Source organism: Corapipo altera, unplaced genomic scaffold (genome assembly GCF_003945725.1).
Source record: "Corapipo altera isolate COAL_440 unplaced genomic scaffold, ASM394572v1 0, whole genome shotgun sequence".
In the NCBI taxonomy this organism is placed as follows: domain Eukaryota; kingdom Metazoa; phylum Chordata; class Aves; order Passeriformes; family Pipridae; genus Corapipo; species Corapipo altera.
Window position 1 is genome coordinate 34,385,335 of NW_020884872.1, and position 21,876 is coordinate 34,407,210.

A 21,876-nucleotide genomic window follows, 5' to 3' on the forward strand; every position below is an offset into this window, starting at 1 on the left:
CAAAAATATTTCAGTACTGCCTTGGAAGTTATTATACTGTTTTCCAACAGCATTCAAAAGAATAAGAACAACAAAACTTTAGGGGTTTATTCAGGATCTCCAGGGTTTCAGTGTCTTGAAAAAGGTACAGCTGTATTGATACTGTGATCAGGAATAAAAATTTGTCAACTGTATGAAAACTTACTGAAAACTAGCCAAGATTAAACCTCTTAAGAAAGATCATTTGCTCATACAAAATGTGTATTATTAAAGAGCTCATGATACAGTTTTCTAAGTCTACTTGTTGCCTTTAATCTATGTTGCTACATCCCTCAGCACAGCATGTTGTTCACTGACATTTATAAAACCAAAAATTTCCTTCCATTCCTAATCCTTTCATATCTGTGTTAGATGAAAAAATTACTTAATATGTGATTTCGAACAGGTAGCAGATAATTATGTGTATATGTGTGGAATGGGAAATGTTGGAAATGGAACTTTCAAACTCTCCAGCAGAAGCCTACTACTTGCTAGCTGCAAATGGTACAGGCTAGTTGAGTGGGTTTATAACACCTGGACGAAATAGAAGCATCATATCCTGAATCCTCCAATTAATAAGGAGATGTGAGAAAAAACCATCAATTTTGACCTTCCATTTGAATGAAGTTGAATATGAGTCAGCAGTGCCCTGGTAGCCAGGAGGGTCAACTGTCTCCTGGGGGGCATCAGGCAAAGCATCGCCAGCTGGTCGAGGGAGGGGATTGTCCCTCTCTACTCTGCACTGATGTGGCCTCACCTTGGTGTAGCTTGGGGCACCACAATAGTAAAAAGACGTAAAGCACCCAATGGAGGTCTATTGAGATATAGAAGGGCTTAGAGGGGAAGCCATACTGGGAGCAGCTGAGGTCACTTGGTCTGTTCAGCCTGGAGAAGCGGGGGGAGACCTCATTGCAGTTACAACTTCCTTGTGAGGGGAAATATACAGGCACTGACCTCTTCTCTGTGGCGACCAGTGATAGGACCCAAGGAACTGCATGAAGCTGTGTCACGGGAGGTTTAGCTTAGATTTTAGGAAAAGGTTCTTCACCCAGAGGGAGGCTGGGCACTGGAACAGGCTCCTGAGGGAAGTGGTCACAGCATCAAGTCTGCCAGAGATCAAGAAGCTGGACAATACCCTCAGGCACATGGCATGATTCCAGGGGCTGTCCTCTTCAGGATCAAGAGCTGGACTTGGTGATCCTTGTGGGTCCCTTTCAACTCAGGATATTCTCTGATTCTCAATTCCATCAAGTTTCAGGATGGTTAAAGTCATCTCAAGTAGCTGAAATACTCTCACGGTAAATAAAGTCCTCTCAGGGTGATAAAATTCCTCTAGACAAGATTACCTTCAAGAGATCATCTTTAAAACTAAATTTTTCTATGGTTCTGTGTTTCTAAATAAGTCTTCAATAAAAATTTCTTTTGAATATCCTTTGGAAGAAGAATCAGAGTAGGATCCTTCTACTTAAGCTCTAACTGCCAAAAGATAAAAGCACCTGCATCAGAAGTGGACAACTAAGGCCAAAGCTTACTTTAATCTAAGGCTAATTAAACAGATATAGTCTACTGGATCCTCTTCATCCTACTTCACACAGTGTTGATCATGGCCATTGGTGCATGCCTTACATCCCCACCGCTTTCACTATGAAAGCTGCAGAGACTGCAAAGCCATTAAGAAAACTTGTTCACTACTAGCACCCTGATGAGAAAACCATAAATCATATCCATGAAACAGTGCAGGTGGGAGTAGGTGTTTGATTAAGGTGTCATTTTCCCATCCCTGGTCAAAGACCCAATATAAAAATCTGTGGGAAAGGATGGTCAGATTTTACAACCTTTTAATCAAGTGGCTTGAATGTTCACCCACATAGAAGTCCTTTTTCTCTGGTCTCCTATAGCTGTTCCTCTGTTCTGTGGAGAAAAACATTTGCTAAACTAAAAAGTTCTTGCTGCAAGGACTAAACTGAAGCTCTTGTCTACCATTACTGTTTTTGTGACACACACAAAAGCTGTAACCAGCAAAACAAAATACCCAGCAGTTCTTTTGAACACTCCTACTGTTGTTGGAGCAATAAATTATTCTTCAAGCTTTTGTGACTTTTAAAAAAGGTTGGGTTTAATTCTGCTCCTGCAGTGATTTTACTCCCAGTAGGGTCAAAAGTCTGTAAACAGCCCTAGTGTCTCTACCTAGGTTTCTCCTCTGTCTTCTTCTTTCTCTTCTCATTTCACTTCCAGCTCCTGGATCATAGAGAGGCCACTCAACACTAGTTTTCTGGCCTCTGAAAGGTAACAGACTTTGGTAACACCAGCAGTAACACCAGCTTTGCTTGGGAATTTTTAATTTTTTTTAATTTGTTTGCATTTTTGAAAGCTGCAGGTAAAGACTTGCCTTAAATATAGACAAGCAAAGAAATCCCCTAAATAGAACAGTTCCCTTTTCTGCAGTAATACCACTGTATTTTTTTATGGGCTGTTTGGATTGTTCTACTGCAGTATATTCCAGTTTAAAACAAAGTACCCAAATCCTTAAAACCCAGTCTTCTTCATTTTGTTGCAGAGATATAAACTCTGAGAGAGCACACAAAATGCAATGTTACCACCACACAAAACCGAGTGCTTTCTTCCAAAGAGAAGAACACAGCACACTGTAGGGTTTTTCATTCTTTGTGATCAGAAGTCCTTTCTTCTGTCTTTATAGCACAGTAAGTGTTCAAAAAATACCCACATGGATAAGCATGGAATTTCTTTAATCTGCAAGTACATTGAAACAATGGACTGCTTTTTCCTCTGAATTACTGTCATAGGCCCAGACCTGATGTCTTAGCTTTTTCTGTTGACATCTATAATGTGATAGGGAAAGTCATAGTGATTCTTACCAAAAAGAGTTGTTTCTTTGACTAAATCTACTTTTTGGTAGAATATCCATCTATTTGCTCTTAATTCCCACTTTTAGCTTCATAACTGTGCTTCAGAAAAACTTTGTCACATTTTTATTCTCTACTAGCACACGAAGAGAGTGAATGTCAATGAATTGGTCCTTATAAAGCCACCATTGCCTTAGACTTTTACCTCTGAAACCACTAAAGACCAGGTCAGGCTCTGTTGATTCTCTCATGATTGTTGATTCTCTCATGATTCTCTCATCTCTATGGATGACTGGAGTTTTTTAAGTTCTGGATGTTCAAAGTGAGTTGTTCATCTCCTCAATCAACAAAACAGTCATTAACAGACATAATCAAATGCACAAACACAATCATACGGTGTCATTTAACAGATTGATTTTTGATTCATGCCTGGCTCTATTAGCACATTCCTTGCTCTTTTAGTACTGCATGTGAGCAGGTACTTTTTCCCTTTTTTCTAGTATGAGTAGACTTGTGCAGTGGCTTGAACCTGGCCAGATGCCAGGTATCCACTAAAGCTACTCTCTCACTTCCCTCTGCAACTAGACAGAGGAGAGAAAAAAAAAAACCAGCAAAGGATTCATGACTTGAGGTAAGAGCTGGGAGAGGTCAGTGATTGATTACCTTCACGGGCAAAACAGAATCAAAGTGGGGATATTAATTAAATTTATTACTAACAGGATAAAAACCAAAGAGTGAGAAATAAAACAATCTTAAAAACACCTTCCCCCCACTCCTCCTTCCTTGCATGTTCTCCCTCCTCCCCACCAGAGGTGTAGGGGGATAAGGAATGGGGGTTATACTCAGTTGTTGTTTCTGGGGTTGGGTCTTTCACGAATGAGCTGTACCCGCATGGGTCCCTCACAGGGGCTACAAGTCCTACCCAAGAAACACCTGCTCCAGTGTGGGCTTCCTTCTCCACGGGCTGCAGGTCTCTGGCAGGGCCGTCCTCTGTCCTGGGCCTCCCACAGGGTCACAGCCTCCTTCATGCATCCACCTCCTCCAGCATGGGCTCCTCCATGGGCTGCAGGTGGGTCTCTGCACCCCGATGGTCCTCCATGGGCTGCAGGGGCACAGCTGCTCCACCATGGTCTGCACCATGGGCTGCAGGGGCCTCAGCTCCAGCACCTGGAGTACCTCCTGCCCCTCGTTCTGCACTGACCTTGGTGTCCACCTTGTTGTTCCCATGTTCTCATTCTGCTCTTCCCTGGCTGGAATTCTTTCTGTGCAACAACTTTCTGTTCTTAAATATGTTATCACAGAGGTGTTACTCTTACTCTTGATTGTCTTGGCCTTGGCCAAGCGGCAAGAAGCACGTCCTGGAGCCGACTGGACAGGGACAGGGAAATTTTCTAGCAACTTCTAACAAAAGCCACTCCTGTAGTCCCCTGCCCCGCTACCAAAACTCAGCCCCAGGAACCCACCACAACTTGCTTTGCTACACTTGTTCCCTTCATAATATATGAGTTGTGGAGAAGAAAGTAGGTCAGGTATCCACTATGTGGTGTTGGCTGGTCTCAGTGACAACTCAGTATAATTAATATTTACAATTAATGTAAGAGAACGAACCTGGAAAACAACTGCCCACTTATAGCTCTTCAGTCATCAATCTCACACTCTAGTTGGAATCAAGGAAGCAGAAATACTCATCAGACTCATTTCTGGGTCTCTAGAAAGTAGGCCTTTTTGTCCCCAAGGAAAGACAGCACTGCACTATCTTTAGCTTCCTCTCTTGGAAATATCTCTATCTCAGTGAGGTATGAATAGCTGACATATACGAACTACTATTTATATGGTTATATCATTCCATATGTCAATAAAGAAGCAGTGGGATAGGAATGACTGGGGGATTTTTAAAAAAGCAATTCCTGGAGCATCCTGGAAGGGTGCCGGGCAGCAGGTGAATTTTTCCAAATATAGTAGTCAAGAAATAGGAGTGGTAGAGAAGTACATGGGCTGTTTTCTCTCCTATATTTTTAACTCCAAGCAGAACAGATCTGCCTGTTTTTAAGAGGAAAATCTTGACATACCTTGCTGTTTGAAAATGTCATGTTTTCTAGTGATGCTTCAATTTCAACATGTGAAGAAATAAAATTACTTTACATGGATTATAAATCTCCATATTTAGGAAATTACATTGTCTTCTGTGAAGCAAAGCCTTTTGGGGGATAAGGGAACTTTTGACATTTTATATTGTTTATAATAACCTTCTTCTTTAGAAGATGCACAGCTGTGACATAAGAAGGTAACAAACGCTCAGCATCAGGGCCTTGAGTAGCTATTTGCATTTGGATGCTTACTACCTGCAATTTCTGTCTGTTTTAGTGGTTTGTGGTTTGTCTTTTTTCATACTTGGAGAAATGGACTGCGGGCAAACCCACATCACAGTTTTTGATAGTGATATATATTATTTGAAGATTTCTGTCAAGGTTTAACCAGCACAAATTCATACCCAAGATTTGAAATCCTCTTTTTCCACTTAAAGAATGTTTGTAATTTGCATTGTCATCTTCCTGAGTGCCCCCACAGACCTGACTATCACCACCCAGTCCTCCGGAGCTTCTCTGCTCAGATCCCAGGACGCCCTCTCAGACCCTCAGGTCCATCAGCAACACTACAGAAGGGACAGTCTCCAGCCCTGCCCCACCCAGCCATGGGCCCCACCGAGCCAGGCACACCTGCAGGCCCATGACCCACCCAGTCCCGAAGGAGGTGCCTGATTGCAGGGGTTGGGGCTGCCCTGGGTCCCCTTGATCTGGATTGGGTGTGGGATGGGCTGGGGCTTCCAGGCCTTGTCCTGGTGCTCTCCATAGGGAACTCCCATCCCCCACTCCCCATCCCCCAGAGATGTCTTATATTGAGAGGTGCTTTGTACTTCTCAGTATCGCTTAAAGCTAGAGAGAAATACACATAAAAGAAAATATTTTTATGCACTTGCTGGATTCCCAAGCAGCAGCATACTCTGTAAAACAGAAAGGGACATTTAACAAGCTAACTGTCTGTTAGTGTTATATGCAATCATGAGTTAAGCATTTACATAAATTTGCTATGAATCAGGAGGGAAGTGATGAACATTGTATTTTGCAACACTTCCGATGCTAAGACAGTTCCCCAAACACAAGGGAGGGAGACAGCCCTTTTTGTAGCTATACAACCCTTTAAAATACAGTCTTTCCATCTTCTCTGAACCTGAAGACTATGACAGAAAGATAAATGAAATAAAGACATTTTGAAATAGAAGGTAGGTCTACCTTTTTCTTTCCATCTGTTCTGTTTGCTGAGGTATTCACTGAGACTTTAGGAAGTCCGGGACTGGAGAATATATCCTAGGCAAATATATAAAAAGGTGTCAGAGGAATATATGGAGCAAAGTTGAATGGAGGGGTTTTTTTTGCAAATAAAGTACCTGCTGCCTGTTAAGAAAGGTCCTAGACACAATTTTTATTTTTTTACTGGATTCGATACTGGATTTGTAGAAGTTAGACAGTGATCCTAGATCATAGAATTATGATCATGGAATGATTTGGGTTGGAAAGGACCTTGAAGATCATCTAGTTCCAATCCCACCATGGGCAGAGACACCTTCCACTAGACCAGATTGCTCAATGCCCCAACCAACCTGGCCTTGAACACTCCCAAGGATGGTGCAACAAGTTCTCTGGGCAACCTGTTCCAGTGCCTCACTGCCGTCACAGTGAAGATTTTCTTCCTTGTATCTAATCTACATCCTCGAAAACAAAGAACTAATACCCTCAGCAAACTTATATACTGGGTAACTTGAGTTGAATGATGCTGATGTGACCCATTTTGATGTTTTCTTTTTGCAGCTGTTTACCCATCTGCCTGACATCTATTAATCCTAAACTTTGTATACAGCAGACAGATAACCAATCTTTAGACCTTAATATGGTATCCCCCAAATGTACGTCTGTGAGGTTTATACAGTGCTCCTGAGATCACCAGCTTTACAAATCAGCACACAAATTGTTTTGTTGCATCTATAATCATATCTTTGGAGGATTTATCCATAAAAAATTCTTCATTGAGTCTGTCAGTGAAAATATCCTTCAGTGTTAGTACTCAGAATGAAATATGTCATTCCTAACCTAAGTAATAACTAACTGGACTTGCAGGTGTCTAACACAGATAAGCATGTGCCATGATCCTCCAGACTGGAGGAATCACATTAGCTTTCTTCATCACAGATATTCCTCTGTTTGCAAGCATGAATGGGTCAGCCATTGAAAATTTCTCCTGTGTGATTTATAACATTTGCCTCATGAACTGCACTTGGCAGGCAGGAAGGGGTGCTCCAGCAGATACACAGTATTTTCTCTACTGGCAGAACTCAAGGTAAGTAGGTCTGCTTGAGTCAAGGAAGTCTGAATTCTCATTCAACACATCACACTACCCGTGTTTAATGAAAATACCTTGCTTTATACAGAGATGATGGGGAGATGGAATGTGAGCTTTACATTAAAGACGAAAATGGCAGAAACATGGGATGTAGATTCCAAAATGTGAGGATAGAGATTGAAAAAGCTTACTTCCTGGTTAATGGGTCTAGCAAAGATTCCCTGATCCAGTTCTATGATGAGTACATTGACCTGTATAAAATTGGTAAGTAAATAATTTATTTTGGCTTTATTTTCAATATTGCATGAGAAGAGTAGAGTATTTATCCCTGAGAAGGAACCATGAACCCTGTCTCACCTAGAGGTGAAAGTAATAGACTGTGGCATCTTCAAGAAAAGCTATTCCCCAAGCAAAAGAGCAATGAGGGAAATTAAGCAAGAAAGCTCCACAGTTGCAATCTGCCTCAGATTCTTTAGCAATCTACCCTTATGGGTTTTATGTTTTTCTCAAGGAAGGTTCATGAGACTTAAAAAACTGTACTTTCCCCTGATGTCCTTTCAGTTATGATCAAATGCTTTTCAACAGAGGAGTTTATCTGAGCACAGATTTCTGCTTTTCATTGCCAGTGAGGATGACATAGAGTGGTACCATAGCCCTGATTAAATTAATTAATACACATATAAGAGAGCTTTCACATGTAGTGCTCTACTTGAAAGTATCCTGTGCCATTACTTCTACTGTGGTAAAGTCTCATTGGCATTGTCACACTGGTTTTGGTATTGTCTTCAAAATGTAATGTCACTCACAGCAGATGAAACAAGACTGTTCTTTGACCAAGCAGCCCATCACAAATAGGCCAGGCCTGTCCCTAAAGATTGATATGAAGTAGTAATCTAGCTGAAATTAAGCTTTCCTGCACCAGCCTTTTGTCACCCTTTCTGCTGTGAGTGACTGTCTTTTGCTGTGGCAATGATCAAAATATAAAGGTCCTCATATTTTTGCTTATGAAGTTAGGGGAGATACATGAAAAAGTTGCCTAAATTATGAAAACTGAAGTGTCTTTCTTAAATTTGTATGGCTATTTATTTTGCAAGGGGGGAGTAAACTGTATAGTTCACAACATCAAGAAATCAACACCATCATGTGACAGAAGCATTCTTGTGAGGAGGCTTAAAGAAAGAAAAGTGTATCGAATGTCTTACTTCTTACTTACTCTGGGTTAGCAGCAGCTAGTTCATCTGCAGTTATAAACATTCTTTCAGAAAAAAAGACAGTACTCTACTTTATTCATCTAGAAAATGAAAGGGATTTGTATCTTTGCATGCTCCTATATCATCTTCCCTGGCTTAATCTCTTTTTTTTTTTTTCTGATCCTGTGGACATGATTTAGAAAACATTGGTCTTCCAACTATTTCTAACAAGTCCTAAGAAAAATAGATACAAATTAGTATCTTTCTTTATGGAGGTGTTACTTGCAATTTTACTGTCATCAAAGAAAAAGGGGTCAAGCAATTTTAATTATTTGGATTCTTGGTTGGGTCATTTCAGAAAAGCTCATGCCTCCATCAAATATCACTGTCAACTGTGATGAAAATAAAAATGATTGCATAATTCAATGGCAACGACCCCAAATAAGTCACTCTAACAAAGACAAGTGTTTTGAATATGAAATCAACATAAAGTATAAGGTAAGAGGAATTTCTTCACCTATGTTTAACATTAATTCATATGTTTGCATTTAACAGTACACATGGGTGAGAAGAAAATCAGTCTCTCTTGTATGGTGCAGTCTTCCTCACACGCAGCACCATATTCCTTGGTGGCCGTGCCTCTCAGGGATCCTGTTTTGCCATACTGCCACCTTTTATTCTTTTTTTTATTCCTGCTCTCTTGAGTGAGATATTGCTGGAGATATACTAGGTAACGGGGACAGTCCCAGAGGAGAAACTTGGTTAATCAAGATTTGAACATATCACAGCTTTATCTGTGACAACACTGAGAAAAAGCACTTCTTTCAGTAAAACCTGTTGGAATTGCCCTGGATTGGAGTCTTTCCAGTAGTGACTGCATAGCTGTGAAAGGGCAGAGCTGGGCTTTAAATAGTGAAAAGAGAAATATACATTCACTTAACAAGTTTGAGTTGATGGAGGTGAATTCCTCTATATACGAAATGCAAATATCTTACCTAGATATAAGCATCACGCTTGTTGAAGATTCATAATCCTAAATAAAAGGAAAATAAATGTGAGAGAAAGTAGAAAGGCAGTGTGATTAAGCACAGGTTACTGGGGGAATGATATAAGCTACAGAAATTCAAGACCTTGACCTTATAAGTCCTTTTGCAACAATAGGGAAGCTTACTGTGTTCCACTGCTAGAGTACATGTAAACAGCTGTAACTGTGGCATAATTGCGGCAAAAGACCACAGGGTGGCAGATAGTGACTACAAAGGAAAAGCCTTCTGAACTACTGCCAGATTTGGTCACTTAGTGGCTCATTGAAGGCCTTCCCTAGATTTCTGAAATTTGGAATTTCTTAATCTGGATTGAGCTTGCTACTTCATGACGAGTTTTCTTGCAAGCCCAACTAACTGCTATGAAACAGCAATATTCCTCTGAATTACTTGGCTGTTGCAACAAGGAAACCTTATTGAAAACTCCATGTGGCACTGGAATAAAAGTCAATTGCAAAAAAGCAATACACACTTTTTAACATCTTTTTAATATTACTTATATTCATTTTATAAAGAGTATTGAATTTCACACCTTGTCTGAACTTCTGAGCTTTTTTTAATAGTAAGTAGCAGTTTTCACTTTATTAATTATGTCAAGGTCCAACAATTACTCCAGCAATTGAGCAGCATAGGCTCCCTTGAGACTATAAGGTGCAGCTATAATCATGTCTTTGGAGGATTTATCTATAAAAAATTCTTCTGCAAAATTTATTGCTTTACCACTGACTAGTCTAAACTTGTATTTCTTTACCAATACACTGTGACAAACAAATGTTGTACTACAGTCGGCCTTTAAACTTTATTTTTCACAATTGAAGTTATTTGCATTGGGAGCAAACACACACACAAAAAAAAGATAACTCCATGAGTCATATAATTTCAATCGTATTTTTTCATGTCTGAAAAAATGTTTCTTCTTCAGGTATGGGGTTTTTTTAAAGTCTTTATAGATCAGGATATCTGGGAAACCCAAATGCAAACCTCACCAGTGAACTGAGCTAAAAAGGAACCAAATACCTCCCCCGTGTCCTTTGTAACTAGTTTCACCCAACTCTGTAAGCAACAGGCCTGCTTTCTTCTTAACCTTTCTTATTGCCAATGAACTCATAAAAAACTTTCTTGTGTTCACCTTCCTCACTACCCTTAACTCCAGTTGAGCTTTTTCTTTCTTGACTCTATTTCTATATACGCGGATGATATCATTGTATTCCTCCCAAATCCATTCTTCTACCTTTTGTATAATTCCTTTTTTTTCTCTGAGCTCAAACTCAAGCTTCATGTCCTGCAATGCTCACCTGGCACACTTGATTGATTTTCTGCACACCGAAATGGACCATTCAAGTGTGTCCAGAGTAGGGCAATGAAGCTGGTTAAGAGCCTGAATCACAAGTCTTATGAGGAGCAGCTGAGGGAACTGGGGTTGTTTAGCCTGGAGAAAAGGAGGCTCAGGAGGAAGACTTTAATGCCTTCTACACCTGCCTGTAAAGATGTTGTAGCGGGGTTGATCTTTTCTCCCAAGGAACAAGTAATAGGACAAGAGGAAATGGCCTCAAGTTGCACTAGAGGAGGTTTAGACTGGATATTAGGAAAATTTCTTCACTGAAAGGGTGGTCAGGCATTTGAGCAAAGAAGTGATGGACTCACCGTGCCTGGAAGTGTTCAAAAAAAACCACGTGGCTGTATGTTTGGTCCAAGTGGCAGGATAAAACTGACCTCTGCCAGTTGCAATGCTTTCCCTTGAGTACCAAGGCCTATGGCTGTACTTTTCTCAAGCTACCTGAAGAGGGTCCAATCTGCTTCCTTTTCTCAATCAGGAGATCTGGAACAAGCACCTACTACATTAACATCTGTGCTGGTCTGTGCTCTGTTGCCTACTCACAAGCTATCTTACTGGTTCATCATTCAAGACAGAGCTCTATGCATACAAGGCACTCCTTTATACACAGCAGAAGGACCAGGTTACCAAGCCTGTTTTCAAGGACACTATCACCCCCCTTGGTGAGATGTATCCCATGCCTGCTCAGTAGCCCCTGTTTCTCAAAAAGAGTCCCAAGGTTGTAGAAGACAAAACCCTGCTTATAACACCAGTTACTCAGCCAGGTGTTGACTTGCTGGATAACTGCAATTCTGCTCAAGCCTTTTCATCTCACTGGAAGAACTGAGGAGACACCATCTGGACTTTCTGCTCTTCACCATCCCCCCAGTGATCTACGATCACCCTTGAAACCTTTCAGATTACCCCTAGGCCTATCATTGGTGTCCACACAGAAGAGTAGCAAGAGGTTCAACAGCCAGACAAGTCTGACTGTCCTTGTGCAGCATCCTGGATCCTGGCCCCTGGTAAGCAACAGACCTCCATCAGGTCAGGTCTGTTGATCAGTGGCATCATTCCCTGTAGGAGTTCTTTTTAACTATCATACACATTTTCTCTATTTTTTTAATTGTAGTAAGCTGTCATGGACAGCAGCTTGCCTTATAAAATCTTAAAATAGTTTAGGTTGGAAGGGACATTAAATATCATCTAATTCCAAACCTTCCACTAGACCAGGTTGCTCAGAGCTCCATGCAGCCTGGCCTTGAAAACTTCCAGGAATGGGGCATCCACAACTTCTTTTGGCAACCTGTTCCAGTGCCTCGCCACCCTCACAGTAAATAGTTGCTTCCTAATATCTAATCTAAACCTACGGTCCTTCAGCTTAAGGCCAAACCTCCATGTGCTATCACTACATACCTTGCGAAAAGTCTTCTCCAGCCTTCCTGAGGGACCCTTTAAGTACTGGAAGGCACTGTAAGGTCTCCCTGGAGCTTTCTCATCTCCAGGATGAAAGATCTCATGTTCAGATGCCACATGAGCATGCATGCAATTATTTCATAAAACAAGTCTGGATAAATTTAGTTTTGTTTTAAAATGGAGTATTAAAAAATAATTACAAAAATACACAACTCTGGTAGTCTAATGGAGATTATATAGTCTGCAGTCATTTGTTGTGTGTGGTCACCACATTACATGCTAGTTATTATGGCTATTCAGAAAAAATGAGCATATTCTATTCTACTTGTCAAAAATGTAGTTGGAGGGCAGCCTAAAATAGCTGTGAATCCATGTCAGTTCCCAAATATTTTTATCCAAAAGAAAAGAAAACAATATTTACATAGTATTTGCAATTACATATAGTGACATTTATTGTATAATTAAAAAATTAGATGCAAACTTAAAAGTTTATTTCACAGATTTTATCTTCTTTTTTCCTGGTGTGTGTAAGAATAAGGTTACAGTTTTCATTCAGGTCTGATTTGCTTGTGTTTGAGTTTAATCACCAATCTGAAACAAGATTTGTATCTCAACTGCAATGGCATGGAAAACAAATATTTTTTCATAGCAGAATTAGTTACTATATAAACTTTGCATTGTAGATCAGTTAGATATTAGATTCTAAATGTTGGATAAATTATTAGTTCTTCTGAACAAATTGTCAAGTAGACAAGAAAGAGAATGCAGAAAAACTGGACAGTAGATAAAATTACTTATTATCAAAACACACAATAAGCAATGATAATGTTTTTCTTTTTTTTCTAAATTTACAGGATAATCCTGAAGGAAAGCCCAAATATGCTTTTAAACAAGTGAGTCTGCTTATTCTATTAATTGGTAATACATATTTGTTTCATAGTCAACTGTGAAAAGTAAATAGTATGCAAATGCCTTTAAATCAGTATGTGTTCAGTGCCCTATGCTTTATGGGATCCTTATTTATAGATTTCATGAATGTGTCAAACTGCTAAATCATCATGATATACATAATTTGTTACACATTCAAGGGCAGAACTTTATTGTTTTTCTGTAAGTATTTTCAAAAAAAACTTCTATTTTACATTATTTTGTCTACTCTCCCTCTCAAATATTTGGAACAGAATTTGAAGTTACACATCACAGAGGAGAAAACAGAAAACAGCTCCTAAGAATTTCATTTTGTTTATGAAAAGCATAAACCACAAAAGCCCTTTGGGGGAGGGTGTCTGCAAGTATGTTGAACCTCCTGCTAATCAGTGCAGCTTTAACATCCCACCTCTATGCTGAGAGCCTCCAAGAGCAAGAGTGTTTCAGTAAATTGTAGTAACACTAAGTATTGCAGTCTTCTACTTACTTACAGGTTTGGCAGGAAAGTTATGCTTTTTCCTGAAAAGTCATAATGCAAAGACCAAGGTAGGTGAGGTACAATGCAGACAGCTTATTCCTCAAATCACTCAATGGTAGCATGAATGGTAGTATTGAAAGAACACAGTTCAAGATGTTTTTCTGCCTCTGTCTTTGTGCTCAGGGAAATTATAAATAAATCAAACTATATCATAAGAAACTACAGGATATACTTTTACAGTGTAAAAGATAAAAAGGTTCTAAATGTAAAAAGTTTAGTGAGTGTCAGGTTGTTTTTGAGATAAACAGTTGCATACATATATAGATAATAAACATGAATACATTTATTTTTTGCTCTGGAACAGCAGACTACTTTAACATACAATGCTTTCATAGTCTCTTAAGAGTTTCACTGGTAAATGACAAGTGCATATTTTCAATACCTAGGCATGGAACAAAGAAAAGCAACTCAGTTTTGCTTTGTTTTTAGGAAGGGGGAAATAGTCACACATTTCCAAGATCCAACACAAGAAAGAAATATCTCTTGAAAATGAGAACAGCTGGCAGTGCCTGCCTTGTGAACCCAGCCTGGGGGGAATGGAGTGCAGCTCTTGAGTTTGGTAAGAACAAATCCGTGTCCTGGGCTACTCTTCCGCCGGTGATATCCTGTCTACCTCACACATTGCTGTGCACCTGCAGACACACAGATATAGAAAGGATTGGCTAACATTTTGCTTCAATCTACACTACAGAGAGGAGTAGGAAGAGACTTAACAGATCTCTTAACATTCTAACATAGGAAATCATATAAAAAATTTACAGGGAGGTGAAATGCATACCTGCTTACTGCAGAGGATAGACAAACAGGCTCAATGTTAATCCCTCCCAGCAGGCATTTTTGCTATATGTTAAATTACAGAGTTCATTTTTATACCAAGCCAAACCTTTCAGACTGATATTCACCAATAAGTCACCACAGTACATGTTTAACAAGAAATTCAACAAGACCAAGTATAACGTACTGCACCTGGGTTGGGGCAACCCCTGGTATCAATACAGACTGGGGGATGGAGGAATTGACAGCAGCCCTGCTGAGAAGGACTTTGGGATGCTGGTGGATGAAAAGCCGGATGTGAGCCAGCAATGTGCACTTGCAACCCAAAAAGCCAATCATATCCTGGGCTACATCAAAAGCAATGTGGCCAGCAGGTCAGGGGAGGGGATTCTGCCCCTCTACTCTGCTCTCATGAGACCCCATCTGGAGTGCTGCATCCAGCTCTGGCGGCCTCAGTATAAAAAGTATGTGAACTTGTTGAAGTGAGTCACAAGTTGAGGATGGTCACAAGAAGGATCAGAGGGCTGGAGCATCTTTTACAGTCTGAGAGAGTTCTGGTTGTTCAGCCTGGAAAACAGAAGGCTCCAGGGAGACCTTATTGCAGCCTTCCAGTACCTAAAGGGCCTACAAGAAAGCTGGAGAGGGACTTTGTGCAAAGACATGTAACAATAGCTCAAGGGGGAGGGGTTTCAAACCGAAAGAGAGTAGATTTAGGTTATATATTAGGAAGAAATTCTTCACTATGAGGGTGATGAGGCACTGGAGAAGGTTGCCCAGAGAAGCTGTGGAAGTGGTCAAGGACAGGGTGGGGCTCTAAGTTACTTGTTATACTGAAAGGTGTCCCTGCTCATGGCAGGGAGGTTGGAACTAGATGATCTCTAAAGGTCACTTCCAATCCAAACTATTCTGTGATTCTATGATTTATTCCTCTTTATTAATAATAACAATTTATGACTGTTTCTCCTTCAGGAAATGAGGAAATTATTTCTTCTTCAGTGTGGATTTTACTTGTTGTAGCATTTGTAACACCATTAGTGGCAATCATTGCAATTTTGTTCTTCAAAAGGTAAACTTAATGTATGGATTTATTTTATTTTATATGGGCGTGTGGAACATCTGAAGTTCTTAAACAAATAAGGTAGAGATGTCTCTGTAGTATATGTAAACTAGTTTTCATTCCCACTGTAATAGAAATTGATTCAAATGAGTAATCGTAGTACAAGTGCTATGATGGTAATACCCAGTCTCTCCCTAGATGATCCACACAACTTTTCCCAGGGCATATTTTGTCAATGTGGCAAGGAGAGCAATTGTATGCAATTATTTATATTAACATTATATCTGCTCTGAATATTTGCGATGCAGACTGCTTATACCATAGGTTTTTTGATTTCTTGAACTAATGAATTTGTTGCAAACACAGGTTGATTTTACTTACCAGGAAAGATTTCGCACTGTTTACTAGAATTGTCATCGCACACTCAATGTGTCTGAAAGCACATAAGCTAAGCAGACTGTCTCTTGAAATAAACTACTTAAGTGAAGAAAAAAGGATATTCTGTGGTATGATGGACTCTGCATAGAAATATACAGTAATTCAGAGAAGATACTGCTTTCCCAACTTGTTAAAATTTTTACACCCACTTTTCGCTGTTTGTAGTGACTTAAATAGTGGGACAAATTCTTTTTCATTTTCAAAGAAGAAATTAACTACTAGCAGATCTTTAACCAAGAATGAATCTTTTACTGTCCAAATTATTAGAGTATTCTTGATATGTGTTCATTCTCTGCTGAGATTATGTATATTTTTCAGTTCATTTCTAAAACAGAAGAGGAAGATAAGAACTCGCTAAAGTTAAAGGGTGCAATGGTTTTGTCATATTATGGTTATTTCACTTTTGTATTCAATACTATTTGATTTCCAGGACTGGCTGTTGGAAAGCAGCATTTCCACAAATCCCAGGGCCAAAACCTGCTTTTTTTGGACTGCCTGATACAAATCCAGAGGTATGTTCTCTCTTTCTATTTTTATATTTAATGTGTGAAATACATACAAAATTCTACTGGATGAATTTTTAAATTGTAAGGGACTTATTACAGAGTATAACTTTTCTTTTTGCCATATTCTGAAGAAGTACAAGAGAAAATCAGCAGGCAAGTTTGTTAAGGGAAGTTAAATGTTGTGCTCTTCCAGAACCATGAGGTTTCTCCCATTCCAGTCTCACAGGTGCAGAGACTGACGTTTCCACTGGTAGATTCAGGCAGCAGGAAGAGCTGTGTGTTTTCCCAACACAAGGCACAAACATGTACAATGACACGATAGAGCAGAGTGATGCAGCCAGCCACAAAGACCAGCACAGGAGGCTCTACCAACATCACGTCAACGTCACGAGCAGTCTCATAAATAGGGGCCCAGACGTCACAGTCCTCCTGCTACTCTCCAGCTGAGCAAGGCTGAAGTTTGCCAGTGAGATGAGCATGCACTCTCACTCTCTTCATTTACAAGCACCATACATTTGCAAGTTCCTCACATCCAGTCCCTGTGTCTGAGCCCTGTGTTCAGCCTCCAGGTCACCAGCCGTCACCTTGAATCTCTCTTACTTAACACTAGCAAGTTACACATGCAGGATAGAAAGCAAGGTAACGAAGAAAACAGTACAAAATAGGGTTTCATAAGGAAACAGTAGACTGTGGTGGTCATACACAGCATTTGACCACACCAGCACACTGACCAACTGTTCATTTGCACCTTGTTTTTGTCCACTATTTTATCATGTTATGCTCTGTTCGATTAGCTAAACTTCAGGCCATGGGTACCTATCTACTTTCACATCTTAGTGAATTTTATCCATTTTAATTAGTTAATTTAGCTAAATTAACTAGTTAATTTAATAAATCCTTAATTCATAGAATCATTTAGATTGGAAAAGACCTTTAAGATCATCAAGTCCAACTGTTATCCCAACATTGCCAAGCCCACCACTAAACCATGTCCCCAGATTCCACATCTACATGTCTTTTAAATATCTCCAGGGAGGATCACTCCACCAATACTTTGGACAGCCTGTTCCAATGCCTGGCAACTCTTTCAGTGAAGAATTTTTTCCTAATATCCGGTGAAAACCTGCCCTGCCAGAATTTATGGCCATTTGCTCTTGTCCTATCTCTTGTTACTTTTTACTTGGAAGAAAAGATCAACCACCGCTCCACTACTCCTTTCAGGTTGTTGAGGAGAGCGAATTTGTTTGAGATCGATAATCTACATGGTTCATTATAGAAAAGCGTGTTCTCCCACCCACTTCCAGACCCACAAAACACCCATGTGTCAGCATTACAAAGTTGCTGAAATTTCAATGTTATGACCAGCTAAGGAGAGCTTTTCACCTAAGAAACAAAGATGTGAAATACTTTACAGCAATATGCAACAACAGTTGAAATACTCTCAGAATTGTACAGGCTAACCTAATCATATATATAAATACACATATGCACAAAACTGATGGAAGTTTTTATTTTCCTTTCAGCTGATGGAGAGCAAAATTCAGTCAACAACACCTGCAAATGAAGAGATAATAGTAGTTGCTGACATAGCAAGATAACCAAGAAAAAGAAGAGTCTAAAATTGTATTTCTTAGACAACTGTATATTCCTATAGAAAGTCTGGAATAATATATATAGGTTTTCTTCACTTTCTTTATTTTTCTTGTAGAAAACAATGATGCAGCCATGAGAGAATGATACTTCACATGCAACCTTTTTAAATGCCATTGTATTTGCTTTTAATTTTGGCTAACTTTAATTGTTTGAGTAAGTTGTCTTTATTGGATATCTTCCATTTTGTGAATATGAAAAATAATTGGTTTATCTCATATTAAAAGCATTAAGAATACAATTTTAAAAAATTCTGGTGCCTGAATGCCATTGTTCTACTGTCAAAAATGGCCCAATTCATACCTGAAGTTTCCTGGGAGCTCTTAAATTATGGGCAAAATGGAAAAATGCGAATACAAGCTGAGACACTGAGTAGTGACCTGCAATCAGTGGGATTCTCAAGGGCCAGGAATATGTCTAAAACCCTAACTATTCCTAGAGCTTAAGTGTGTTACAAATTAAGAGTTCAGCCACCTACTTCTGTAGGTACTTAACTCTTTATGTTCTTACTGTTCACTTGCTTTTTACTACCTTATTATTTTAATATTGAGTGCATGACTCAGTTAATCTCTGTTTTCTTTTGTTCAACTCGAGAGCTTTATTTTTGGGCCAAACATGAGGTATTCAAAGACACAGGGTCAGGACAAGGTGTTGTGAAAACAGCCCATGCTGTTTTGAATGCAGTGACTGGTCACTAGTGATGCTTCTCAAGGATCAATGCATAGTATTTAGCACTAGATTTCACCCCTCTAGAAGATGAATGACAGTAACAAGCTGTGTAAGTTCAGCAGTGGGGCACCAGGGTGATTATGGGTGTCTGAAGGAACAGGAATTTTTCAGAGAGCTAAGGGGTCTAACACTGTCTTTCACTGTGTGTAGAGAAGACATAACAGGCTTATCTGGGAGTTGCACGGTGTGAGGATGAGAGGGAACAGTCAAAAGTTGCAGCAAGAGAAAGCTGAATTTGATATAAGGAAAAAGAATGATTTACAGATGAGAGTTTGATGGTCTCTGGAATAAGTGTCTGAAGAGGCTGTGAAATCTCCATCCTTCAATATATTTGAAATACAACTGGACAGTTTCTGACAAACTTCCTTATAAGGGAAATGATTTATTATTAGATTTCTTTTATTCCTTTTGTTCCATAAAAAAACTTTCTTGGCCTTACTTACTGTGCTTTTGTATTTATCCTGTCAGAATTCACATGCTTTCCTGTTTTCCTTCTTTTGAAAGGGCTTCAACTTCTAGAGAAATGCCTTCTTATTTTGTACAGAGCCTCCCTCACTCTGTTACTTTTCTAAGGATTGAGAAGATTTTTCTTTTTAAAGAGGTAAAACCACCTAGTATTTGATCTGTTTGTATTACAAACAGGACAGAAAATTCAACATTTGATTCAATTGTGCAGGAAGATACTGGAGAAGGCATAGCCATGTCTTTATCATGATAGTGCCTTCACATGTGATGCTCTGGGTCCATATCACTGCTTTTGTAGAAGCAAAGAATATTAGGTAACATTTGTGTTGGAATAACATACTATTGGCACCTGTTGAAAATCTAATTTCTACATCCCCTATGAAGCGTAGCGATGGGCAGGCAACATAAGCCCTTGTAAGAGCTAAGTAGTCAATAGAGATCACAAGGTCAGCACGGAAGACAAGAAGCAGATATTTTCACTTCCTGGGGTGTCTCCTGATACCCTTGAGAGGGATCAGAAGCACAGCAATAAACCCTATTTTACAGGTATATTTGATTTCTGGGTTTCTTTATTGGGGAAAGAAGCATATCCCAGCAAAGAACTCAGAATCTGAGCAGGTAATAGTAGAGTACAGACAAAACTTCCAATTTCAGTTAAAGTCTAATTCCATACAAGGCTCAACCTTGATCTGGAGCCATACCAAAAGTGTCTTTATTGTCTGACTCCCCAGTTTGGATGGTTGCTCAGTGAACTATTTGCTTGTTCCTACCTGAGTAGGTAATGATGGAAGCTCATCATGACTTCTAAGGATATCTTAAGGTACAAAGAAAAAATGCTCAGCAATTCGCCTCCTTAAATGAATTAACCTTCGAGCACTTTCATTCACAAGAAAAAGAACTTTATCCTCTGAGTAACCTTACTAGTTTTAATAACATATATCTTAGTGCTTCTTTTAGTCTCTGAAACTCAGATTTTGAGGGTCAGGACCAGGATGCTCTTCCTGGAATGGGGTAAAACAACTCGAACAATGTCCTATTTACAAAGCTATCGGTGAATGGAGAAGGGGGTGTCATGCTGCTTTTGGTGTTGAATAATGCTGAAACCTGTCTGACTCATCATTTTCATAACTGGGTGAGAAATCACTGACAATCATTTTTATGCTTTGATATATAAATGCTTTGAGAATCAAAGGCTTAGATTTTTATACTATACATTTGAACCTTGCTATTTGATTATTAGACTGCTTTTATAATGATACTAGACATTTGATTATTAGACTAAACACTCCCAAGACTACTTTCTTGCACAGAAGCCAATTGCCATGTAAGAGTCTAGATACATTTTATTAAACTTCTAAATAAGGTGGACACTTACAAACTACCTTTAGAAATTAGCCCTGGCCTGAGCTAACCCCTGGACTATACTCACGAGTTGTTCAGGACATTACTTGCAAATCCTGGCCAAACTAATGCTGGGAACAGTTGTTTCTGGACGTGTTCCAGTGCTGGGGAGCCTTCCAGTTACCAGCGCAGCCAGGACTGCACTCTCTCCAGCTTATACTCTAGCTGAAGGCAAACAGCTCTTGGCACACCTACTGCCTTTGACACAGTTAATGATTACCTTTTGGTCAAAGACTTGCCTGAGAAGCTTTTTGCAGCAGACCAGAACAACAAAGCAAATTTCTTAAAGAGGCTGAATTCCTGCTGGACACACTTGTAAACCAGCTTTGTCTTTCTCAGTATGCAGCAATGGTCAGACTTGAAATGCTCACAATAACTTGCTAAAAGAGTGGTGGGTTTGTAATAGACTGCACTAGTTTATATAACCTTTCTCAATGTCTTTCCTCACGGGCAAAATTGCCAGAGTGTGGCATAGTTTGACTCCAGTCCACCAAAACCTAGCCATGAGCTATGAACAACCATTCATTGGCTCTCTGTAAGGAAGGGAATAGTAAAGTACAATAAAGACAGCATTGAGACACTCAGGAGATGGCATTATGAACTTGTTAAATAGAACCTAAACAAACTCCTCATTTGTTTCCTGTTTTCTCCTGGGAAGGATAACATACTTAAATGATTTTGGAAAGGTGCTACACCCACATTCAAAAAAAAGGCCAAAAGTTCAATCCAGAGAACTGCTTGCCTATAAACCTGGAAAACTCATGATTTGAGTCCTCCTGGAGCACATTTCTGTCACATTAAGATGGCCTCTGGGAATAGTCAGTATGATTTCATCAAGGGTAAATGCCTGTAAAAAGTGGGTTACCACAGGGGTCTATCCTGGAGCCTATCCAGTTTAATGCCTTTATCAGTGACTTGGAGGAGGTGATGGATTGCCATCATGTTTGCACATAACACCAAATTGGAGTGACCAGCTGATTTGCTCAGGATGAGGACTGCAATCCAGACAGACACAGACAAGCTGAAGGAATAGTCAAAAGAAACCTTGAAACCATGTGCTCACTTGAATTTACATTGTCTGGAAGAGGAAAAACTTAAAAAAATAGATTTTTAAATTATTTTACAAACAATTAAAAATATTTTATATAAA

General features: G+C 39.5%; 1 protein-coding gene across 1 annotated transcript in view; it reads left to right on the forward strand.

The window, feature by feature from the left end:
• The window catches only part of LOC113947078 (granulocyte-macrophage colony-stimulating factor receptor subunit alpha-like), a 30,574-nt gene extending 11,824 nt beyond the window's left edge, over positions 1–18,750 (forward strand). Inside the window, exons 7-14 of the mRNA XM_027643311.1 lie at positions 7,145–7,274; positions 7,366–7,541; positions 8,826–8,965; positions 13,096–13,134; positions 14,136–14,265; positions 15,450–15,546; positions 16,406–16,487; positions 18,005–18,750. Coding sequence (XP_027499112.1) covers positions 7,145–7,274; positions 7,366–7,541; positions 8,826–8,965; positions 13,096–13,134; positions 14,136–14,265; positions 15,450–15,546; positions 16,406–16,487; positions 18,005–18,079 — 869 coding nt within the window. The 3' untranslated portion in view covers positions 18,080–18,750. The remainder of the gene's footprint in view (positions 1–7,144; positions 7,275–7,365; positions 7,542–8,825; positions 8,966–13,095; positions 13,135–14,135; positions 14,266–15,449; positions 15,547–16,405; positions 16,488–18,004) is intronic.
• The last annotated feature ends 3,126 nt before the right edge of the window (positions 18,751–21,876 follow it).